This window comes from Alligator sinensis, unplaced genomic scaffold, assembly GCF_000455745.1.
Source record: "Alligator sinensis unplaced genomic scaffold, ASM45574v1 scaffold134_2, whole genome shotgun sequence".
Taxonomy (NCBI): Eukaryota; Metazoa; Chordata; order Crocodylia; family Alligatoridae; genus Alligator; species Alligator sinensis.
In genome coordinates this window covers 277,990-298,708 of record NW_005842941.1, presented here as the reverse complement: position 1 = coordinate 298,708, position 20,719 = coordinate 277,990, and the positions used below count along the sequence as shown (strand labels likewise).

General features: G+C 42.2%; 2 protein-coding genes across 6 annotated transcripts in view; both read right to left on the bottom strand.

Annotated features, from left to right (window-relative positions):
- Positions 1-13,504, bottom strand: part of CEP135 (centrosomal protein 135) — a 69,552-nt gene extending 56,048 nt beyond the window's left edge. The window contains 6 exon segments of the mRNA XM_025192534.1: positions 500-584; positions 2,492-2,633; positions 4,737-4,904; positions 9,619-9,809; positions 13,001-13,162; positions 13,376-13,504. Coding sequence (XP_025048319.1) covers positions 500-584; positions 2,492-2,633; positions 4,737-4,904; positions 9,619-9,809; positions 13,001-13,116 — 702 coding nt within the window. The 5' untranslated portion in view covers positions 13,117-13,162; positions 13,376-13,504.
- A 3,875-nt stretch (positions 13,505-17,379) lies between these two features.
- Positions 17,380-20,719, bottom strand: part of EXOC1 (exocyst complex component 1) — a 55,295-nt gene continuing 51,955 nt past the window's right edge. For all 5 annotated transcript variants that reach the window (XM_025192537.1, XM_025192539.1, XM_006036278.3 and 2 more), the window contains 2 exons: positions 19,280-19,474; positions 17,380-18,018 (listed from right to left, as the gene is read on the bottom strand). In XM_025192537.1, coding sequence (XP_025048322.1) covers positions 17,866-18,018; positions 19,280-19,474 — 348 coding nt within the window. In that variant the 3' untranslated portion in view covers positions 17,380-17,865. The remainder of the gene's footprint in view (positions 18,019-19,279; positions 19,475-20,719) is intronic.

Sequence of the window (20,719 nt, the reverse complement as noted above, 5' to 3'; positions counted from 1 at the left end):
GGAATGCATGTAAGGAATAAGCATTTCTAGTTAAAATTCCCACATAATAAGACTATCCACATTAAGAATCCACATCACTACATTAAGCTATATAACTGTTTAAAGAAATGTGCACAGATATTGCATGTCTTCCTGATTAGTAAATGCCAAAGTTAGTGTAAATGTTATATTTATCAAAATGTTTTAACAGTTACCATCCATTAAGAATGGATCTTTAAGAAAATAAATAAAAAAAATTAATAACAAAATTAAAATCAATTAGCTTAAAACCCTTAAAATATATTATTTAAAGGAATAATTGATACAAGCACAACAGTAGTTTTAAAAAATCCCATTTTACCATTAGTGACATCATCCAGAAATAAAAAAGCAACACAATATGAAGTAAATGTGTTGGTCAATACACAGAATTCTTCTTGTGTAATAAAAAACACAAAAAAAGTAATACCTAGACCATCCCAGTGATTCCTACTGGGGAATCTTAAAGCGTTAATTGTACCTGTTTGCTATAATTTTTCACACCACGTTCAGAAATCTCCAGTTTTTCCTGCAATTCAGCTACTTCTACCTGAAGTTCATGGATTCTGAAACATATTAATATATACTGCATTTGTTCAGATACGCTTCATTGAAGAATTCAATACAAACATCAGAAAGCAAGACAAATAGTTTCAATGTTTTATAAAGATGTGGGGGGAAGCGGGCACGCTAGAAAGGAGGAATAGGCTGCAATCGGACCTAGACAGGTTACAGGGGTGGGCGGATGAGAACAGGATGGGTTTCAACACTGACAAGTGCAAGGTACTGCACCTGGGGAGGAAGAACCAGCAGCATACCTACAGGCTGGGGAACTCCCTTCTTGTCAGTGCAGAGGCAGAAAAGGATCTTGGAGTCATTATTGATGCCAAAATGAACATGGACCGACAGTGTGGGGACGTGGTCAGGAAGGCCAACCGCACCTTGTCATGCATCCACAGATGCATCTCAAGCAGGTCCAGGGAGGTGATCCTCCCCCTCTATGCGACACTGGTCAGGCCACAGTTGGAATACTGCATCCAGTTCTGGATGCTGCACTTCAGAAGGGATGTGGACAACATGGAGAGGGTCCAGAGGAGGGCCACTCGCATGATCAGGGGGCAGCAGGGCAGGCCCTACGAGGAGAGGCTAAGGGACCTGCAGACCCTACAGTGAGAGACTGCGGGACTTGACCGTGTCAAGCCTCCACAAGCGAAGGCTGAGGGGGGATCTAGTGGCTGTTTACAAACTAGTCAGGGGGTACCAGCAGGCATTGGGGGAGTCCCTGTTCCCCCGAGCACTCCCAGGAGTGACAAGAAATAACGGTCACAAGCTAGCAGAGGGTAGATTTAGACTAGATATCAGGAGGCACTACTTCACTGTCAGGATGACTGGGATCTGGAAGCAACTTCCAAGAGAAGTGGTGCTGGCTCCTACCCTGGAGCTCATTAAGAGGAGGTTAGATGAACGCGTTGCTGGGGTCGCTGGACCCCAGTACTCTTTCCTGCCATGGCAGGGGGTCAGACTTGATGATCTGCTCGGGTCTCCACCTACAAACTATGAAACTATATTATTGTTTTCTTGATCCCCAAAGGACCCGAGTAAGGCCCTTGACACGTTACATTTAAAACATGATTAGCAGGTTAATCATGCCTTAATTAGTAACCAGGCCACACAGGTAAGTCAATTTAATGTGTGATGAGAGTAAACAAGCCACAAAGTTATTCCACATGACATATAATGTGGAATTAGTTTGTGGCTCGTTTGTATCACGCCTTAAAGCAAATGTATGGCCACTTGTGCCCCAGGACCAGTTAAAACCTCAGGATCTGTCCAAACTCCATGTGCCACCTAAATGGGGAGTTATAAAACCACATGAGCCACCTGGCTGATCAGTACGTGGGTTTTCACTCATCCCCAGGGTCCCTGTGCCTCTCAACCTTTTGTATAATATAGGAGCCTCAACATAAAAAAGAAGGTGAGTTAAGAGATGTCAGGAAGGTATCAGATAAAAGATTACTGTTAAAAGTTACCAGAGCAGTCACTCTCAACCTTTTTCTTTTTAAACTAAGGACACATGTTGGAAAATGTCAGTGCCTAGCTTTCACTTGTTTCTTGACTATGGAAAAATAACAGAGCAATTCTTCTGTTGAAAAGAACTTAAAAAGACTACAATAGGTCAGAACATTTTTGACACTATGGATTCCCATTTTAAATAGTTAGATAAACCCAGACAGAGATTGATAAATCTCCAACTGTGACATACAGGAGTTATTTACCAACAAGTTCTCTATTTCTTGATAAAAAACTAAAAGGGCAAAACACTAGCACATCAAGCAAATACATGACTGGCACTGCAAAATGACTTGAAATACTATCCAACTCCTGGAAAATTGAAAGGGGGGGAGGAAGACATATGTTTTCTGTTACAACAATATTACCAATACTTTAGAATTTAAAAAAGTATTTAAATTACCTGTTATCAGCCACTTGAAGAAGGTCTGCAATATAAGGGTCATCTGGCTGGGGAACTGGGTAAGAACTTATTCCTGAGGGAGGGACAGGTTGGTCAATCTGCATGCGTTGGCGTCTGAATGGAATATTTCTTTTCCTGCCACCTAAAAAAGTCAAATTCTTATTACTTAAAACTGAAATTTATATCCAAGTCCTTCTAAACTGGGACACTTCTCCTTTTCATCTTGGAAATATATCCCAGTAAGATAAATTATACATGCTACACAACATTCTTATAACAAAATAACATATCAGTTTAGTTGATGTAGTAGATGTATAAAAGTTCTACAACTCATCCTCTAAAACTTGTTACTGTTTAACACAACCTGTCTCCCTCCAGATTAAGCAGTTTCTATAAGTACTAGTTTGTAGGGCTGTGTGAAACAGCACCGTTCCACTTTGACTTTCGTTTCAACGAAACAGTTTCATTTAGTTTCCTTTAGTTTCAAAAGCACTGTTCCGTTTCATTTCATCGAAACTGTCTTGCTGTTTCAATGCTGTTTTGACGTTTTGCCCATAGGCTATTCCAGCGCTGGGAAGATCAGTGCTGCCGCTGGGCCCAGCTGGCATTACCAGCCTCCTGTCATCTGGCAGGCAGATTGGGGGCTCACCTGCACCCCTGGGAGGGCTGTGGGGGATGTGCCGGACTCCTCCAGGGGTGCAGGTTCTCTTCCTTCAGCTGGGAGTGGGCTGGCTTCAAAACGTTGCAAAACTTTGAAACATTTAAAGTGCTCTTGTTTCATTTCAAAGTTCTTTCAAAGGCTTTTGTTTCATTTAGATTTCGCTGTTTCTAGCTCAAAATGCATCAAAACAGCTTTGAAACAAAACAACGGGCAAAACTTCGCACAGCCCTACTAGTTTGCTAACAAGAATCCTGTTGACAAAAAAGACCGGTTCTTTCAACAAACAGGGAACACAAAACCCAGTTTCTCATCTATACTATACGTGTTGTTCTTTGAGACCTATTGTACATGTAGGTATGTTCACACTTAGTGTACCTGAGTTATGGACATTTGGTAGCACTAATTGGCATTTATACCTGGCCCAGGAAAAACAGCAAGTCAGTTCCCTCTGCAAGCAAGGATGCGACATATTAAGTAAAGAGTAACAGGAACACAAGATGCTTTTGGCACAGAGGCATAGAATTGGGGGTGTAAACTGTAGTTGGCACAAAAAACAAACTTAAAGAGATGGATGCAGAGAGTTGTTGTACGTGCACTCTACCAGAAATAGGAGAGCTGACCAGACTTTCTGATGTAATTGATGGAGAATTCCAACCATCAGTTTGTGAGTTATAGGTAGAGGACCATACATTCAACATAACAAAGAGCTCTCACCTGAAACAGGAGACAAATTGTGAGCTATACTTGGAGAGTATGACAGATAGCAGGACAGGCATTTCAGGACAATGGCTAGGAAGAGCCAAGTGGTCTCCTTAGCAGTGAAAAGCTTATGATAGGAGGAAGTAGGCCATCTTAGGCATATGACTGACAATCAGCAGCATCATCATATTGGCCTTTAACTTTGATAGTTAAGAAGCCAGACTGAATGAGGAAGGAAAAATAACAGGAAGGAGGCACGAGAGAGGGGAGAGATAACAGAAGAGAGGCTGCCAAAGTTACCAGCTTTCGCTAGAGAAACTAGCCAAGGATTACCGCTTCTTTAGCCTATGAGGGAAGTGACTCGTTTCATTCCAGCCAGCAACAGGGGCCAAATTTTGTGCCTCTTCTGTTAACCAAGTAACTCAGATCTCTTAAATCTTTTCCCAAAAAGTACTTCTTTCAATAAAACTTGCACCACAGATGTGTTCTATTTTAGCAAGCAAGCATCCAAATTAAAAAAAAACCAATAACAGGTAAACAAATATGAAAATAACTTTTGTATTGGCTTTGTAGCTAAATTAGGTGCTTCATTACTTATTGATGTTTCTTCTTCCCTTCCCCCCCCCAATAACATCATATGACCTGTTGTCAAGTTTATTGCTTCATTGATCCTATTTATATTGTAAATGATTCATACAACCGTGGCTATTTTGTTTGTCTACAATCATGTACATCAATAATGTTTTATTTAAAAAATAGGGAGACTACTAACTTAGTCCAGAAGAAGCAACTAGTAGCTGACCTCATCTGAAATTAAATATATTGCATGATGTTTGAAGATAAAGCAGAAATAGTTCTGGACTGCTTCACAATCAGAGATCTTACCTGGTGTTTGTACCACTGCTTGCAGATTTTTCTCCTGAAGCTGCTGAATTTTTTCAGTCTTGGCTTTGTTCTCTTTTTCCAATGTTCTAATTTTATGTATATATTGGTTATTCAGAAACTTCAAGTCAGCTGTCTCATGTTCAACTTTTCTTAAGCTGGCTTTCAAATCTTTGTAAAAACATACATAGATCAATGTTCACCCTAACTGCATTTTTACCAATTCGAATATTATAAAAGGCTGTCTGTCAGCCCGTCTGTCACACTTTATTCATGCTGACTGGCTGACAAACAGCCAATCAGAGCGTGAAGAAGTGTTCTGACAGAAGGCAGCCCACTGCCATAATGGTGGGGACACAGGGGATGGGAGGGAGGGGGCGAGGCCAGCTGTGGCGATGCCCTGCTCGCGGGAGGCAGTGGCAACAGAACAGGACTGGCCTGGCCTGCCCCCCCACCTCCCCCCCTGTTCCCTGCAGATAGCATGGGGGTGGGGGAGGCGGGGGGGCCTGGGCCTAACACAGGGGGAAGGGGAGTGGGCCTGGGCGGGGAACAGCAAGTCCAGCCTGATGAAGGAGAGGGGGGGCAGCGAGCCCAAGCCAGGGGAAAAGCCGGCTGGCCCACTGGGGCCGAGGACAGTGGGCCAGTCTGGCCTGACCCAGCCCAACACAGCAACTGTCAGGCCCAGGCCCACTCCTCCCCTATCCCTGCTCCCCTGTGTTGGCCCTGAGCCTGCTCCTCCCATCCCCCCACCGCTTCTCTCACACACACCCCTGCAATAGCCTGGCTTCTCCCCCTCCTTGGGCCCGGGCCCACTCCTCCCTCCCCCCTGAGGCGGGGAGGGGAAGAGTGGGCCCAGACCCCAAGCAGCAGCAGCTGGGGGGGGGGATGGGCACACGACACACTCTGTCCCCGCCTGCTCCCCCCCTCCCCCATCATTCTTAACGGGCAATTGGCTAGTAGCATAAATACTGGTATAAAGAAGACTGATCTCATTTTCCAGAATGTGACAACTTGATAAGAACATAAAGGTCCACATAAAAATAGCAATTTAGATAAAGGTCACTGGTGTATTTCCTGGAGATTGCTACTTTTGACAAACTGCCTCAAGCACAGTTTTGCAATCTCCTGTTCTTGAGGCTGCCCTGTGAGGACTGTTCCCTTGGAACTGTAGAGAAGCTGCAGGGATCCTCTAACTTATGCCAGACTAAAACAACTACCTGGGATGTAGGCACACCATGACCACATCCAGTTTCCTCCAGTTATGTAGTATCTATATATCTATGCCACCAAAAACAAAAGCAAGGGGCCATCAAGAATGTTCTGAGATTCTAGAAGATCACTATTAAGCTTGTGGTTTCATCTATAGCAGTGGTTCTGAACTGGGGGTACATGAAGCCTCATCAGGGGGTACGTGAGATATATTTCATACACGAACACAGGTCGAAGGGCCTAAAAAAAGTCTTGACAATTTGAAATTGCTGGGGTTCTACTGCTGTAATATGCGCATGCATGTGGAAACCAGATATGCTACTCCTGCTCTATGCCTCAACCTCACACCGGAAACGTCACTCCTAAGGGGTACGTGAAGTCTCACTCTGAGACCAAGGGGTACGTCAACTAAAAAGGTTCAGAACCTCTGATCCATGGGGAAAGTTAAGTTGCCTATATCAGGGGTTGGCAACTTACAGCCCGTGGGGGTGAATCCAACCAGTGAAGTTGGACTACGGCAGCATTCAGGAGGAGTAGGAGGGAAGGGGGAGCAGCTGAGTACTAGCATCGGCCTCTCATACCTGAGCTGGATCATTCCAGCCCGATGCTAGGAAACACTGCTGACTACTGGACTATACCAAGACCAAACAGAGTCTTTATTTTCCATTGGGATAGGAAAAGGGAAAATAAGAGATCTATCAGTGTATCAGAATACTGTTATTGCCAGTTACACTTTTTATTTTAATTTTCTAACAAAAAATAGGATACAGAGAATCTGAATCTCTCCAATCTTCAGGATACCTTACACGTTTTTTAATGTAAGACTACATTAACTGAATTAGCTGAAAAGGCAAAGATGGCTGGCAAGCATCTTAAATATATTGGAAATAGCTTTCCAGAACAGTTGTAATATATCTCTGAACACTAAGAACATAATAGAAGCATAGTGACAACTCTACAGATAATATTTTAACCTCATGAACCACAGAAAACATTTTTAATTATACATACAAGTAAAATATGTAGCTTAAATTATGCATTTTATTCCATTGTAAAGCGCCTAATGCTTATAATTTGATCAATTGTTCCAATTCAGTCAAAGTTTGGCTTGTGCTTAGGGTTAACTGCATACATACAAGTAACCCTGGTCAGGGCCCTGAATACAGCTTAGTTTTGACATTCACAATGATTATAAATTACCTTTGTTTTTTTTAAATTACCTCATAATTTTTTAAGTAACCAGTCAGCTGTTAAAGCTGTGATTTTCAGGAAAGTCACATGTACCTACTTCCTACCTCTAAAAACCATGGGTTGAAATACTTTAACTAAAAATGTAGTTTAATTCTGAAAAGAGACTACGAAAAAATGGTTTCTTAATCATGTATTCAAAGGCTATGGACAGGCATTCCATTTCTAGTAAGAAATTACATGCTTTTAGCACTGCAAAAAGTGCTAAAACCACTTAAAAGGGCATGTAAGTGGTTTCTCATTGAAAAATATGCCAGTTCTGTAACAAACTGTTTGCTCTTTCCACCAGCAACTTTTCCACAGAGCAAAATTTTCTAAAGCCACATGTAACGCCTGTACACATAGCATGATATGGGCATCCATCCAGTATCCATCCCATAGTCTTCTGCTCTCATTTCCCCTCTCTCCAAGGCTGACTCCCCAATAGACCACATAGCCAATTCAGCTGACTGGTGGGACCAGACAGCAGGGTGGCTTTGTCACAGACCCAAGGACTGCTCTCTGCTCAGTCCTACCAATCATTTGATTCTCTGCTCGCCATAGATTCACAGATGTTAGGGTCGGAAGGGACCTCAATAGATCATCGAGTCCGCCCCCCTGCATAGGCAGGACAGAGTGCTGGGTCTAGATGACCCCATCTAGATGCTTATCTAACCTCCTCTTGAAGACCCCCAGGGTAGGGGAGAGCACCACCTCCCTTGGGAGCCCATTCCAGACCTTGGCCACTCGAACTGTGAAGAAGTTCTTCCTAATGTCCAATCTAAATCTGCTCTCTGCTAGCTTGTGGCCATTATTTCTTGTAACCCCCGGGGGCGCCTTGGTGAATAAAACCTCACCAATTCCCTTCTGTGCCCCCGTGATGAACTTATAGGCAGCCACAAGGTCGCCTCTCAACCTTCTCTTGCGGAGGATGAAAAGGTCCAGGTTCTCTAGTCTCTCCTCGTAGGGCTTGGTCTGCAGGCCCTTAACCATACGAGTGGCCCTTCTCTGGACCCTCTCCAGGTTATCCGCATCCCTCTTGAAGTGCGGCGCCCAGAATTGCACGCAGTACTCCAACTGCGGTCTGACCAGTGCCCGATAGAGGGAAAGTATCACCTCCTTGGACCTATTCGTCATGCATCTGCTGATGCACAATAAAGTGGAAAGAGTGCTGGGTCTAGACATGCATCAGGGTGGAGCCTCAGAGTACCGCCGCAACTGCTAAAACACAAGATCTTGCCTGTGCTCTGACAGCCATGGTGAGAAGCTCGATCACCTAGCTAGCAAACTGACAAGAGCCAGCGTTCTGGCCACAGGGCTGGAGGCCTCAGCAATGCTGCCTAGGCTGCCAGAATGCAGATTCTTGCTCATGCTCTGTCAGCTGTGGCAAGAAGCCCTGCCCCTATGACTAGAATACGGGCCATTCTTCTGGCCACAGAACCCATGGGAACAGTCTTGTAGGGTAGGCAGCAGATGTAAGAACTGCCCCACAGACTGTCAGCAACTGCTGTGCCCAGGGACCAGTCCCAGTACTGAAGAAGCAGCCACAGTTGCAGGCCTAGTCTGGCTCACCCAGGGGGCAGGGAGCATGCACCCTTCCCGCTATGGGTTGCTTGGTGCTGCCAGCCACTGTTGGAACCTCAGAACTAGTCCCCAGGCAGCAGCCCGCACTGCAAGCAAAGAGCTGCCTCTCTGCTATGGGAGCAGTGGAAGCAAAGGAGAGCTCCCTTTGAGGCAACTCTCTAGTCAAGGGACTGAAATGACTATTTGACCCCACAGTGCTGCCTCTTGGCACCCAGTGCCTCTACATATCTGAATTACTGAAATACTTTTTCTTTTCTATACAGCATTTAAATACAGATGTGTAACAGCAAACTAGATTATCTTCATCCTCACATGAAACACTGGATTACTACAAGAATCTGTAATTAGAAATTAGAGGACAAAACACAGAATTGCTATGATGGGCCACAAGGTACAGCAGGCTTCACTGCCAGATTCTAAGGTGGATTTATTGTTCAGGCACAGAGGGAGAATAATATGTTTCATCTGAAAAAGAAGCAATTTTTATATAAAAAACACAGAAAGATTATAAAATTGGAATGACAAAAGGACAAAACCTGTCCCAAAATAAAGTTGTATTTTAAACAGCTCTCTCTCTGATGTTTTAATTAAGTATTTTTTCTAATTTGTAAGTGTGTCTCAGAAAAGAGGTACAATTTGACATGATCAATATGTAATCCCATTCAAATTCAAAAGCCTCTGGATTGCAAAACAAATATTTACACATTTAGGCCTCAATCCTTCAAACATACTAAAGTCAATGGGACCACACTTGCACTTATAGTTAAATACATACATAAAAGTCTCCTCAATCACAGCTTTGAATATATCTTATTTTTGACATTCAGAATGACTATAAATTATCTTTGTGATTTTTTTAAATTACCTCTTACATGACGATCAGCTTGTTCTTTCAGTTTCAGTATCTCTAAATGTAGTTCATTATTTTCTCTGGTAAATTTAGCATTCTCTGCTTTATAAGGTTCCAGAATAGCATCAAAATTGCTGCACTCCTTTTCAATTTTTCCAGCAGATAACTTTGCACTGCGTAGACTCTCTGTTGTATGGACAAGATCACTGAAACCAAGGAATAGTTGACAGTCTAAATTAAGGCAGAAATCCTAACAAATTAAAAACAACAGCTCTACATGTTAATTCTGTCCTTAAAAGGACAAGTGGCACTTTAAATTATTTCTAGCATGTATGTTTTACCTACCAGAATTTTTTTCCTAAAAAAAGGAAAACGACCATAGATTTTTATTTTTAAAACTCCCTCCTGGCATTAAAGATAGGCACATACATTCCAGAACACTTGTAAAGGTATTTTTTTCTTTATAAGAATTTGACAGGAGCTCAATGAAGTTTTCAAGATAGGAATACAGGAAAATGCAAAAGAATTTGTAAATGTAACCGATTTCCTTTTCTCGCTCCCTTTTAACAAAGATTATTCATGATACCCTGTTAGATGTTTAGAGAGGATCCCATAACAAGAGGTCATCAACATATCTAGTGCCTATAAGGCGAAAACATTTATGATTAATTTTTTTCCTAAAATAAGCCATAACTGTAGGGAAAAAAAAATCTTAATACAGCAGAGCATGTAGCACACATTGTTTTAAACTCAACTTTCTCACATATTCAATATGAAACCAGGCATCTTACAAGGAAAGCTTCTAGCACTCAGTCAAATCAGGTTATTTTAAGGTCCCTTTTCTAAGGACACTCCAGAACTCAAGTTTGATTAATCAATATGCAAGAGGTAAGAATTCTTGTGGGTGATATCTTTTAATCGACCAGCTGCATGGTCCAACAGAGACAGACATAGACACAGACAAGCTTTTGGGTATCACAGTATCCTTCCTGAGGCCTCTGGAGGAGAAACAAATATAGCTGAACTAAGTGACAGACGGCACAAAAGCTTGTGTAAAACTCCATATATAAATAAAAACAAGACATAAGAGAATGATATTATGTTTCTTACACAGGCTTAGGTTGGAAGATGTCACTATGTAGTCTGACTTTTTTTTTTTTTTTTTTTTTTTTTTTTTTAAGACTCTGGATTTTTCATTATAAACGGCAAATTTTGGTAACTTCCACATTTTGCATTCTTATTTCTCTTATTTCCTGAACCATCACAGCAACATCTACTAAACACTACACCAACTACTACTAAAACTACTACACCAACACTACTAAAACATGGAAGACATTAACATTCACTGCTTACAATGATTATTCAATATGAAAACACATTGCACTGCCTTCTTTGTAGACTAAATGAATTTAAAGTTTTTGTTCTTTTCAGTTATGACTTTGCATGTTCCTCATTTAAGTACAAATTGTGGGTAAACAGATTTCATTTTTAGCCTTGTTGGACAAAAGCAAAGTGGGTTTCTTCCACAAAAGGCATAAAATGCATAAAGAATGCAATAGAAAGTGACATGTAGAATACTATCAGACTTATAGATATGCACACGCAAATCAACGATGCAACATCATACGGAATACTTCCTGCAGTTCTGGCCCTCACTGGGGAAAGATATTACAACCAAAGTGGTTGTACAGAAAAGCAATGGGAATAATCAAGATTTGGAAAAACTCATGGAAAGAGAAAGTGTAAAGGCTTTTATTTAAATAGGGAACTAAGAGGGGACACAATTAAAACACAGATGAAATAATAAAGAAAGCAAGGGGCACAATAGGAGAGATGTTAAGGGATCTCGCTATGGCTCCTGGGGTCCATGTTGAGCCTCTCTCCTGACTCCTGCAGAAGGTCATCACTAGCTGACCCAAATATAAATGGGTACCTTGTAATTCAGATGAAAGGCAAAAGTGTCTGGATGTGATGCTGGCCACACAAATCCTTTACGTGCCATTGGTTACAGAATCTGGCATGCCACACTAACACAATGGGATGTTAGCTCAAACAGACCTTTGACCTTTTTGATATAGTAAGCAGGTCTGGAATTTCTATGATCAATATCTCATATTATCCACAAGAAAAAGAAAATACTCCAGTAAAAAAGGCAGGAATTTCAAAGCTGGTAAGAGGAAATACGCAATTATCAGAATTATTCTTGCATTCAAACAACATAAGAAATTGAGAAACTCATTGCTGAAGAAAGTTCTTGAACTGAAGAATTTAACAAGATCTAAGACATAACTGGCATTTTTTTAGATATTCAGATATTAGATATTTAGTTAATATCATTCATTTTGAAAAATGTTTTGGAAAGAAAGTTAAGCCTTATGACTCAAGTCTTAAAGCCAATCCAGCTATTAGACTTTGTTCATTCTGCCAGCAGGTCTGGTGACAGACAATTGACAGACAGAAGTGGTCTGTCTAGTGACAGACAGAAGCTGCCACTCATACATATCCATCCTTTTGGTAGCTCCATTTTAGCAAGCATGCCAGAGTGCACAGTACACCCTGGGAAAGTATCAATAGTTAAAGGGACCACGGAACTGGCAGAAGGTGCAAGAGTGTCTATTTGCACCTTCTGTCAGCTGAAGAGGCAGCTTTCCTTGGAAGAGACACGGTAACAGAAGAATGGTTCTGAGCAGACTTTAGATATATGCAAAGATTTTCAAACAGAACACTGTAGCATACATTAGGCCTCAGAGATGAAGATCAAACATAATGTAGAGGGGCAGATCATTCTATTTCTGACTACAGTGGGGTTCATAACCCTACATTTAATCAGCCCACTATCAGGGACAGAATATTGGACTAGATTGACTTTAGGTCCAATTCATATCTCCTTTATGGCATCAAAGCTGGGATTTTGTAGAATGTGGAATAAGGTATCCTTGTTGCTCGCTACCTAGTTAAATTAGTTTTCTGGCTGTAAGCAACCACTTGCATACCACAATACACTTAAGTAAAAGTGGATGTAGTAAATATTCTACCCATACAAAATCAAACAGAAACCGAGTAAACATGTACATTTTAATTGTCAGCCTCATTTCAGACATCTCAGTCACTAAATGCACATAGGACTCTTTAGAACAGATCACTGGCTTCTACAGTGACTGTTTTCCCAGAATTTGGGCAATAAGATTTTTCTTAGTCTATCAATATGTGGAGGAGCTATCCCAATAATTCTAGTAAAATTTAAGATGTCCCTGTTGTTCAAGAAATCTGTTTTAGGATAGCTTATTCTGAAAAAGATTTTGAAACAATGTTATTTTCCACTACTCTTTATAATTATATAATATATATGACTTGAATAACATGATTGTTAAAAAATTCTGTTTTGGGTGGATACCTAAAGAGTTTTTCCACCAGAGGCAGGCTCTCCACTCCCAGGGGCTGCCGGTAGCCAAGCTGATCTAGCCGTTTCCGGAGGTTAATGAATTTGCGTTCTGCGGCTGTGGTCATCATGAACACACTTCAAAGATGGTTGTACCACACTGAAAAAGTAAATAACCTGTAAAAGATTACACAATATGTATAGTATTATCATATGAAGTAGAGTTACAGAACAGAAAAGTTATTTTTTGAATAGAAAATTTTCAGAGAACTTACTAATATTGTGTAAGAAAACTGCTATACAATGCCCTTATTTGCACAGTTTCATTATATTTATCTAGATTCTAACACTGAGCTAGCAGAACACTTTCCAGACATTAGGCATATATACCTTGTCCTCCTCTAGTCAGTTAGACCTCAACTTTGGGAAGATTGCTTAGCATTCACCTAATAAAAAGATTACGCTTTTTCTGAACATCATGGTTATTTCATCTCTTCCAGGAATATGATTTGTGGGCTAGTTTCTAAAAAAAGGGTCTGTCTGTTGTTTCTAAACAAAAACAAACACAACATGAAACAGTTACTGGAAGCTAAATTCCATACTCCTAACAGATTACAGCTATTGCAAAGTCCACAATCCCAGTACATGTAACCCTGGACAATCTCATGGAGGTCTCTGAAGAGGAACCACAGCTTTGAATATGACCTGGTACCCAATAGGGAACCACAGAAGAAAGCAAATGATTGAGTAATTTGGTCTTGCTAGTCAGAATTTCTCAACAGATGGGCCAAACGCAGGAGTTTTCTTTTCTGTGTCACTTTCAAATTAGTAAATTATTACATTTGAGGCTGGAGTTGAACAACATCTGGATCAGCGTAGCTAAGTCTGAATCAAACGAGGAGGAATTTTTTTGCCAGCCACAATTAGAAAAGGACAGGTTTTGCTGACACAGCTCTCTCTCAGAGATCTAATGACAGACTCACAAAATTTGAGGAGATAGAAACAATGTAAAAAGTTTACTCATCTTAAAATGTTTGTTGCTCCTTGCAGATATTAAACCCCCCTCCAAACCTCCCCCCCAGCACTTTACTTTAAACTCTGAATGCCCCTGAGCCGAATCCAGTGCATGTCCTGTGTTAGTTGGACCTGGCTTGCCCAACGTCTGTATAGATCAGGCGCTTCAGTGGGGCTTTTCGGCACTTTTACCTAATAACTGATTGAATTAGCTTTAGATAAAAGTACCAAAAAGCCTCGCTGAAGTGCCCCAATCTATACAGGCGTTGCAGAGTCAGGTTGAATTAACGTGCTGCCTCTTTCAGTAAAGCATGAGGGGTCCATCTGTCCATCCCACCCCCCGGTCAGCGCTCGGTCTTTTCAAATATTTCCAGGATTTAGCCTCAACTAACTGAAAATCCAAATGCCTCTTGAGTGCAAATAGTGCCACTGAGATGCAGTATTTGCTTTTGACACACATGCAATATAGTGCTAGATGTCCTCAATAAATTCTGCTTTTTATTGTTTTACAATCTGAATGATTCCATATAAACGTCCAATAAAAGAAAAATGATGAGGAGCTTCACAGATAAGGGCTTTGAAGATAGCCACCACAACTTTAACTTCCAGTCCAATCTCATGATCATTAAATATCTTTTGACATAACAGATGTGAGAGTATGACTGCAAGACCCTTCACCATATATGAGGTCATCACTGCCACCAAACTAATCCCCGTTACATATCCTGAAATCATTATGGAAAAGGGTTCAATACCAAGCAAGACTCAGAAAATTCCTGTTTGTTCAGAAACGGCAGTTTAAATGCCAGGGTATAACTGCAGAGAGCTGCAGTGTGGAACAACTGTTTGGAAACAACATCATGCTGTTTGGCGTAGAATTTACACTCCTCAAAGAAGCTGCTAACGGTGTCAGTTAGCTGTATGCCCAAAGAGTCCAAAAGACACCTGATTTTGGAAACAAATGAATACATATGGACTACTGCCCCAAGACCTTGAACAAATTCTGGGATCCAGTAGCCTAAATACAGGCTATGTATTTTGCAAGAAGCCACGCTGCTCACCAGCCACATAACTAGTGTGGGACTTGAACATCCACCTCTGCCGCTGCCGGCAGAGGGGAGGGGATGCCAGAAAAACATCAGCTGTCACTACAGCTGCAAGTTCATGCCAGGGGCACAGCTGCAGTCAGCAGTCACCGCTGCCCCCAGTGCAGCCCACCGCCCTGGGCACCGGCTGCTTTGTTATGTCCGTTCTTCACCCCCCAACACTCATGGATACTTGCACTAGAATATTTCCTTAAAAAATAACTGCGAGGATGGACATGAAGGAGCTTTTATAGCATTTGTCTGAAAACCAGCTCCGTCACAACAGGCCAGGGGAAATAGCAAGGGAGGTCTTTGTGCAGGCTCGTGTCCTTCCGGAACACGAGAATTAAACTGAGATTAAAAGTCCACATGCACCGGGAGACGGGTTCTGCTCTCCAAGACCAAGAACCGACAGGCTCTGCCTCAGCCCGGGGGACAAAGGCTGGGGAGCGAAGACCTGACAGAGCCCTCCCTCCCCGCCGCGGCTTCACCCCGTGACCAACGGCAGGATTTCGCCCGGGGAAAAGCCTTGCACCACGAGACCTGAAACCAGAGCAGCGCCCGGCGGCTTCGCACCAGAGCTGCTGGCCCCGCCCCGCCCCGCCCCGCTCACGGACCTGCAGCCCCCGGGGGCCGCCAGCAGTGGCGGCGGCTGTGACACTGAGCGCGCACTCACCGGCTTGGGGCGGGCTCTGCAGGCCTCTGCGCGCGCGGCCAGACCAGGCCGGCGGTTTGAAAATGGCGCGCGCTGCAGCCAGCGCATCCGAGCGTCGCCGCAGCAACCGCGTACGAGCACGCGCAGTGCTGCCCGCCCGCCCAACCGCCACACCCCCTAGCGGGCTGCGAGCTCCCGGCAGCTCCGGCCCTGCTCCCGGCAGCCCCCGCGCCACGTGGCCCTGGAGGCGTGGCCAAAGCAGGCCCCTCCCTCTGTAGGCGGAGCCTTCTCCTCCTTTCTTTGCCACAGCCTGGTTTGCTGTGAAGAGGCCCCAGTGCCCGGCCAGAACAGGTGTTTCTGCAGGAACAGGGCAGGGACTCCTGGATGTCTCAGCACTGGGGCACAGCCTCCCTACTGGCAGCAGCGCATGGCTGGCCAATATGTGCACGGCAGAGCCGTGTGCAGCATGAGCTGAATCTTCACAGCAGCCCTCAAGATGCCCTCACCTGTCAGCTGTGCGCACCACCGGCCCTGCCAGCTGCAGTGGGGGTGCATGGACTCCCAGGCTGCCACCAGAGAGCCAAGTGCCAGGGCCTGTAGGCCATCTCCTACCTGCTTGGACAGCCTTGTAGTTAGTTTTGTCAACGGGACATAGCAGCAGGCAGGTGATCCATAAAGAGATAATTATTCACCACACCCTTCCCATATGTTGACTATTAAGCACAGCTCTTGACCTGCTTTGAGACAGGTGATCATTCCCCTGTGTGAGCTATAAATTGCCCACCTCTCTCCTAGGAATATTATTGCTGAATTCAAACTTGATATGCAAGCAGGTTTTTGCTAAGAGCACACGCTCTCTCAAAACTACTATGAATGTACAGCGTGTGAGCTGCTGCAATGGAGGCAAGACTGCTCTGCGATGTCCCCAAAAGCCTCCTAGAATCAAAGTAGAGGAGGAAGGAACCTCCAGAGGTCATCTAAGTCAAGCGTTTATCAAGCTGTAGGTCACAAGAATATATGAAAGGGTTGTGAACTTTAAAAATGGATTCTCCTTTAAAGAAGAAAAATGTGGGAAATGGTAGCGTTTCCCTTGCAGGCTGGCAGAGTTCAAGCCTGCAAGGGGCTGCTTGGGCCCCCCTCCTGCCCCACACACCAGGGGCCTGGGGACAAGTGGGTCAGGAGTTGAGGGGCACTGGCCATTGAATTTAAAATGGGTCCTGGTACAAAAAAAAGGTTGAGAACCACTGCTCAAGTCCAACCTCCTGTTGAAGCAGGATCGTCCCTATCCAAACCTTAATGAAAACTACCTAAGACTACCATCAACCCTGATGCAACACAGACGTAAAACCCTAACCTGCTGCAGGTAAAGCAAGCGAACAAGAACTGCTGCCAATGTCCTGCTTCTATGAAACACTGTCAATATACGTATCGATAGAGGACCATGGTAGACAGCCATGCCCACCCACTACAGATGAAGGCAACCCCTCCCCCCAGTCCATACAGCTTCATCAATGAAGCTCTGTGTCTGTTGCGGGGAAGCATAGTGACTGCTTTGAAACGAAAAGTCTTTTAGTTAGTGAATTGTAAACACATCCTTTGAAAAAGATTATTTTTACTGAAGAACAACCACAGACACATCATTACCTTCTCAAAACATGAATTTATCATTTTATTTGGATTAATGCCACATCCATATATTACAGCCAGAGGCAGAAAAGGTCTGTACAATCTTTTAATGGTTACATAATTTCCAGGATATAAAGTACTATTGAAGATAGAAGGGTAGTGTCATTTCCATGTGCTACACATTTACAAGGGTAGTTGCCATTAGGAGGGGGGAAAAGTATAAATAAGCATATGCATAAAGGGGAAGAAAATGGTATCTGAAGTGTTTTGTGGAATTCATGGTTTTAAAGTATTGCTACCACCCACTCGAAAGCAATACTGCTACTTAGGTTTTTCATTCTACATTCAGACACACGAGATGGGAGTGTAAATAGACATTTATAAGACATCTGAAGATGCTTGTAATTCCATCTTTGCAAAGCAAGTAACATATATAAGAGCGTGATTTTGTTTTCCCTGTCACAAGCTTTCCTGTTAGCTTATCTTTCTCTTTGTAGAAATTAGTGAGATTGTGCAATACTGGAACAGTAGTCTAAGATGTCTTGGATAGTGAATTCCATAGTAATACCTGATCCAGGATAGCAGCGAGCTATCAGCCCTTCAAAGTGCTTGTACTGGCGTATAAATTCATCTTGCATAGAATGCCATACAACCTGTCAGAGTCGAAAGCAAAATGTTTAGAAAAGGACAAATGGCACTGAGGTATAGATGTAGCCATGACTTCAGCTTTATGCTTTTCAGTACTTAATGGGGAATTTGGAAAGGCAGAAATTATCAACAACAAAAGCGAACTGAGATCAAGTTGCACATGAACAACATGTGCCCTGGAGGCTGGGGGGGGCCATGGTGACCACCAGCAGGCAAGCCACAGAAATGTCAGCAGGGAGGGAAAGCGAGCAGCAACCGCCCACGCCACCAGCAGTGTTGGCAGCGCTTCTTTCAGGGAGTGCACCGCCAATCTCAGGGGGCGCATGTGCACCCCCTACGCATTTGCCAATGAAGTTGCACTTAATTTGGAGGCAAAAGCTGATGTTCCTTAAAATAGAAAAAACATTCTTCAAAAGTCTATTAGTCTAACCTTTATAAAACTTCTACCAAAACATCATGAGGTAAGACAAAGGGTGGGGGTTGGTCTTGTTTAAAAAAAACAAACAAAAAAACCCCAACATTAAAATATTTTATTATTGCAAAGTAGATAGTATGTTAAGGACAAATATCCTCTGTTATTAACCAAGCAAATAATGAAATACCATCCCAAAGCCCTCAAAGCAGTGGCTTAGCTCTGCCTCCTCAAAAAAAGAAATACTGGATTTTTTTTTTTTTTTTTTTTACTTCAAATAAAAACAAAATTAAGCCAACTGAACACACAAAAATCCCATAGCTGAGCCCCCAGAATTACTGTATTAAAAGATAACATGAATTGAAAATAAGTTCTGTGCTGAAGTAGTAGTCCCCTGTTCAGACCAATGGTCCATCTATTTTGGTCTCATCTCCCTCACTGATCAATATCAGGTCTTTCAAAATGTGCAAGAGCCCTTTTACAAAACTCTTCTCAACATATTCAGTCCCCCAAGGAGGAGGGCAGGCATGCTCCTGAAAGCCAGAATTTCCCTAAAGATGGTTCTGAAGCTCAAACACATCCCATAAGTGGGAAAAGGCAACGGTAACACTTATGTGATGGCAAATACAGTATTTATTTATTAATAACCTTTCTGGAATGCTCTGAATACAGAGTTGTAAGTTTATGCAGCATTCCCGTGGTCCAATTTATACTAATTTTCCCCTTATTTTCATATACAGTTCCACATGAGAGAACAGACTCCATGCAGTTGCCAAATGTTTATACATATATATATTAAAACAAATCTGAAGTGTAAAATTATTCCTTATATCCAATATGTGCTATAATATTACCTGAAGTAAGTTTTCTTCTTCACAAAGATGTTTGTCAACCTTCTTATACAGATTATCCAATCCCTTCTTCACTTCCTTACCAGGATATTCCTTTATAACTTTTCGTAGCTCTTGTTTATTGAAAGCTAATTGATAACTTACTTCCTCTTCTCTTACACCTTGTGCCACACGAGCTTCAACACCCTCAAAGAAATGCTGAAAAAAAAAAAAAGAAAACTATTAATGATTACCAAATCATTTGTGATTCAATAAGTGTGAAAAGGCTGATCTGCATAATCTGGGGGGAAAAAAACCTACTGATTTCAGTTATACTACACTGATTTACATAAACTAAGGATCTGACACAGCACCTATAAACATTAGCTACCTCTAAACCAGTATCTCTCGAGTGCCCTGAGATCCTTTTAGGAGTGCCATGCCTATTGTCACTATTAGGTGTGTACACATGATTGATAAGAAAACACCAAAGCTTTCAAATAGGAATCCAAAGTATTAAGCCATTTTGACCTGTTGTGGTCTGAGTTATTTGCAACAGAAAAATTGCTCTATTACTTTTATGTAGGCAAAAATCAATTGAAAATTAAGAACTGATATTTTCTAAAGGGTGCCTTGAGTCTAAAATGGTTGAGAACCACTGCTCTAAAACAGCCAAAGGAAAATGAAACCACTTCCTGCAAAATTACCCTTTCCCTGAAACCTTCCATTAAGTATGGACCCAGCTGGACACTGCTTAGTTAATGAGGTAATACTGCATGGAAAGGTAGCAGTCTCTCACATAAAAATAAGGAATTGTAGTCATCCACATTAAAATAAGATGCTTTTCCTAAAGGCATGTGATCTAAAAAGGAATATTTCCGCCAATCTCCCATTCCCCTCAACCAGTGCCATTCCCCTCCCCCCCAGCTTGTCAAAAGGGATGAAAATGGTTTAGGAAAATGTATGTAAAGCAAGCCATATTTTGACTCAAGCAACTCTGGCAAGCTTATTTGTGTTTTTTAAACAGATCATATACACACAACTCCATGACTTCTTTTTTCTTAATCATAAATAATTCAGTTTTATAGATGTATTTATAATAAGCTACAAAACTAATTCTAGCTTAAATTACTTTATCAAAATCATCTCAAATGGAGCTGAAGTAATCTGGGTGTTCCAGAAACCAAGTTGTAGCATGAACTGAACTAATGTAGCTGATGTTAACATAGAGTGTAATAATAGTGAAATGTAACCATGTTAGTCTTGTCCTGTAAGCTACTTGAAAACTCCATTTTGTATCCTTCTGCTTGACATAAGTGAATGAACTCTACATAGCCTTTATGTATGTGTGTGTGTGTAAAAGGGTGAATGGTGAGAGAATGGCATAGAGATGGGAGAAGAAGATATAATTGTTTATGTAAGCAACAAGGCGCCAAATGTAAATTACCAGTCAGTAAACTAATT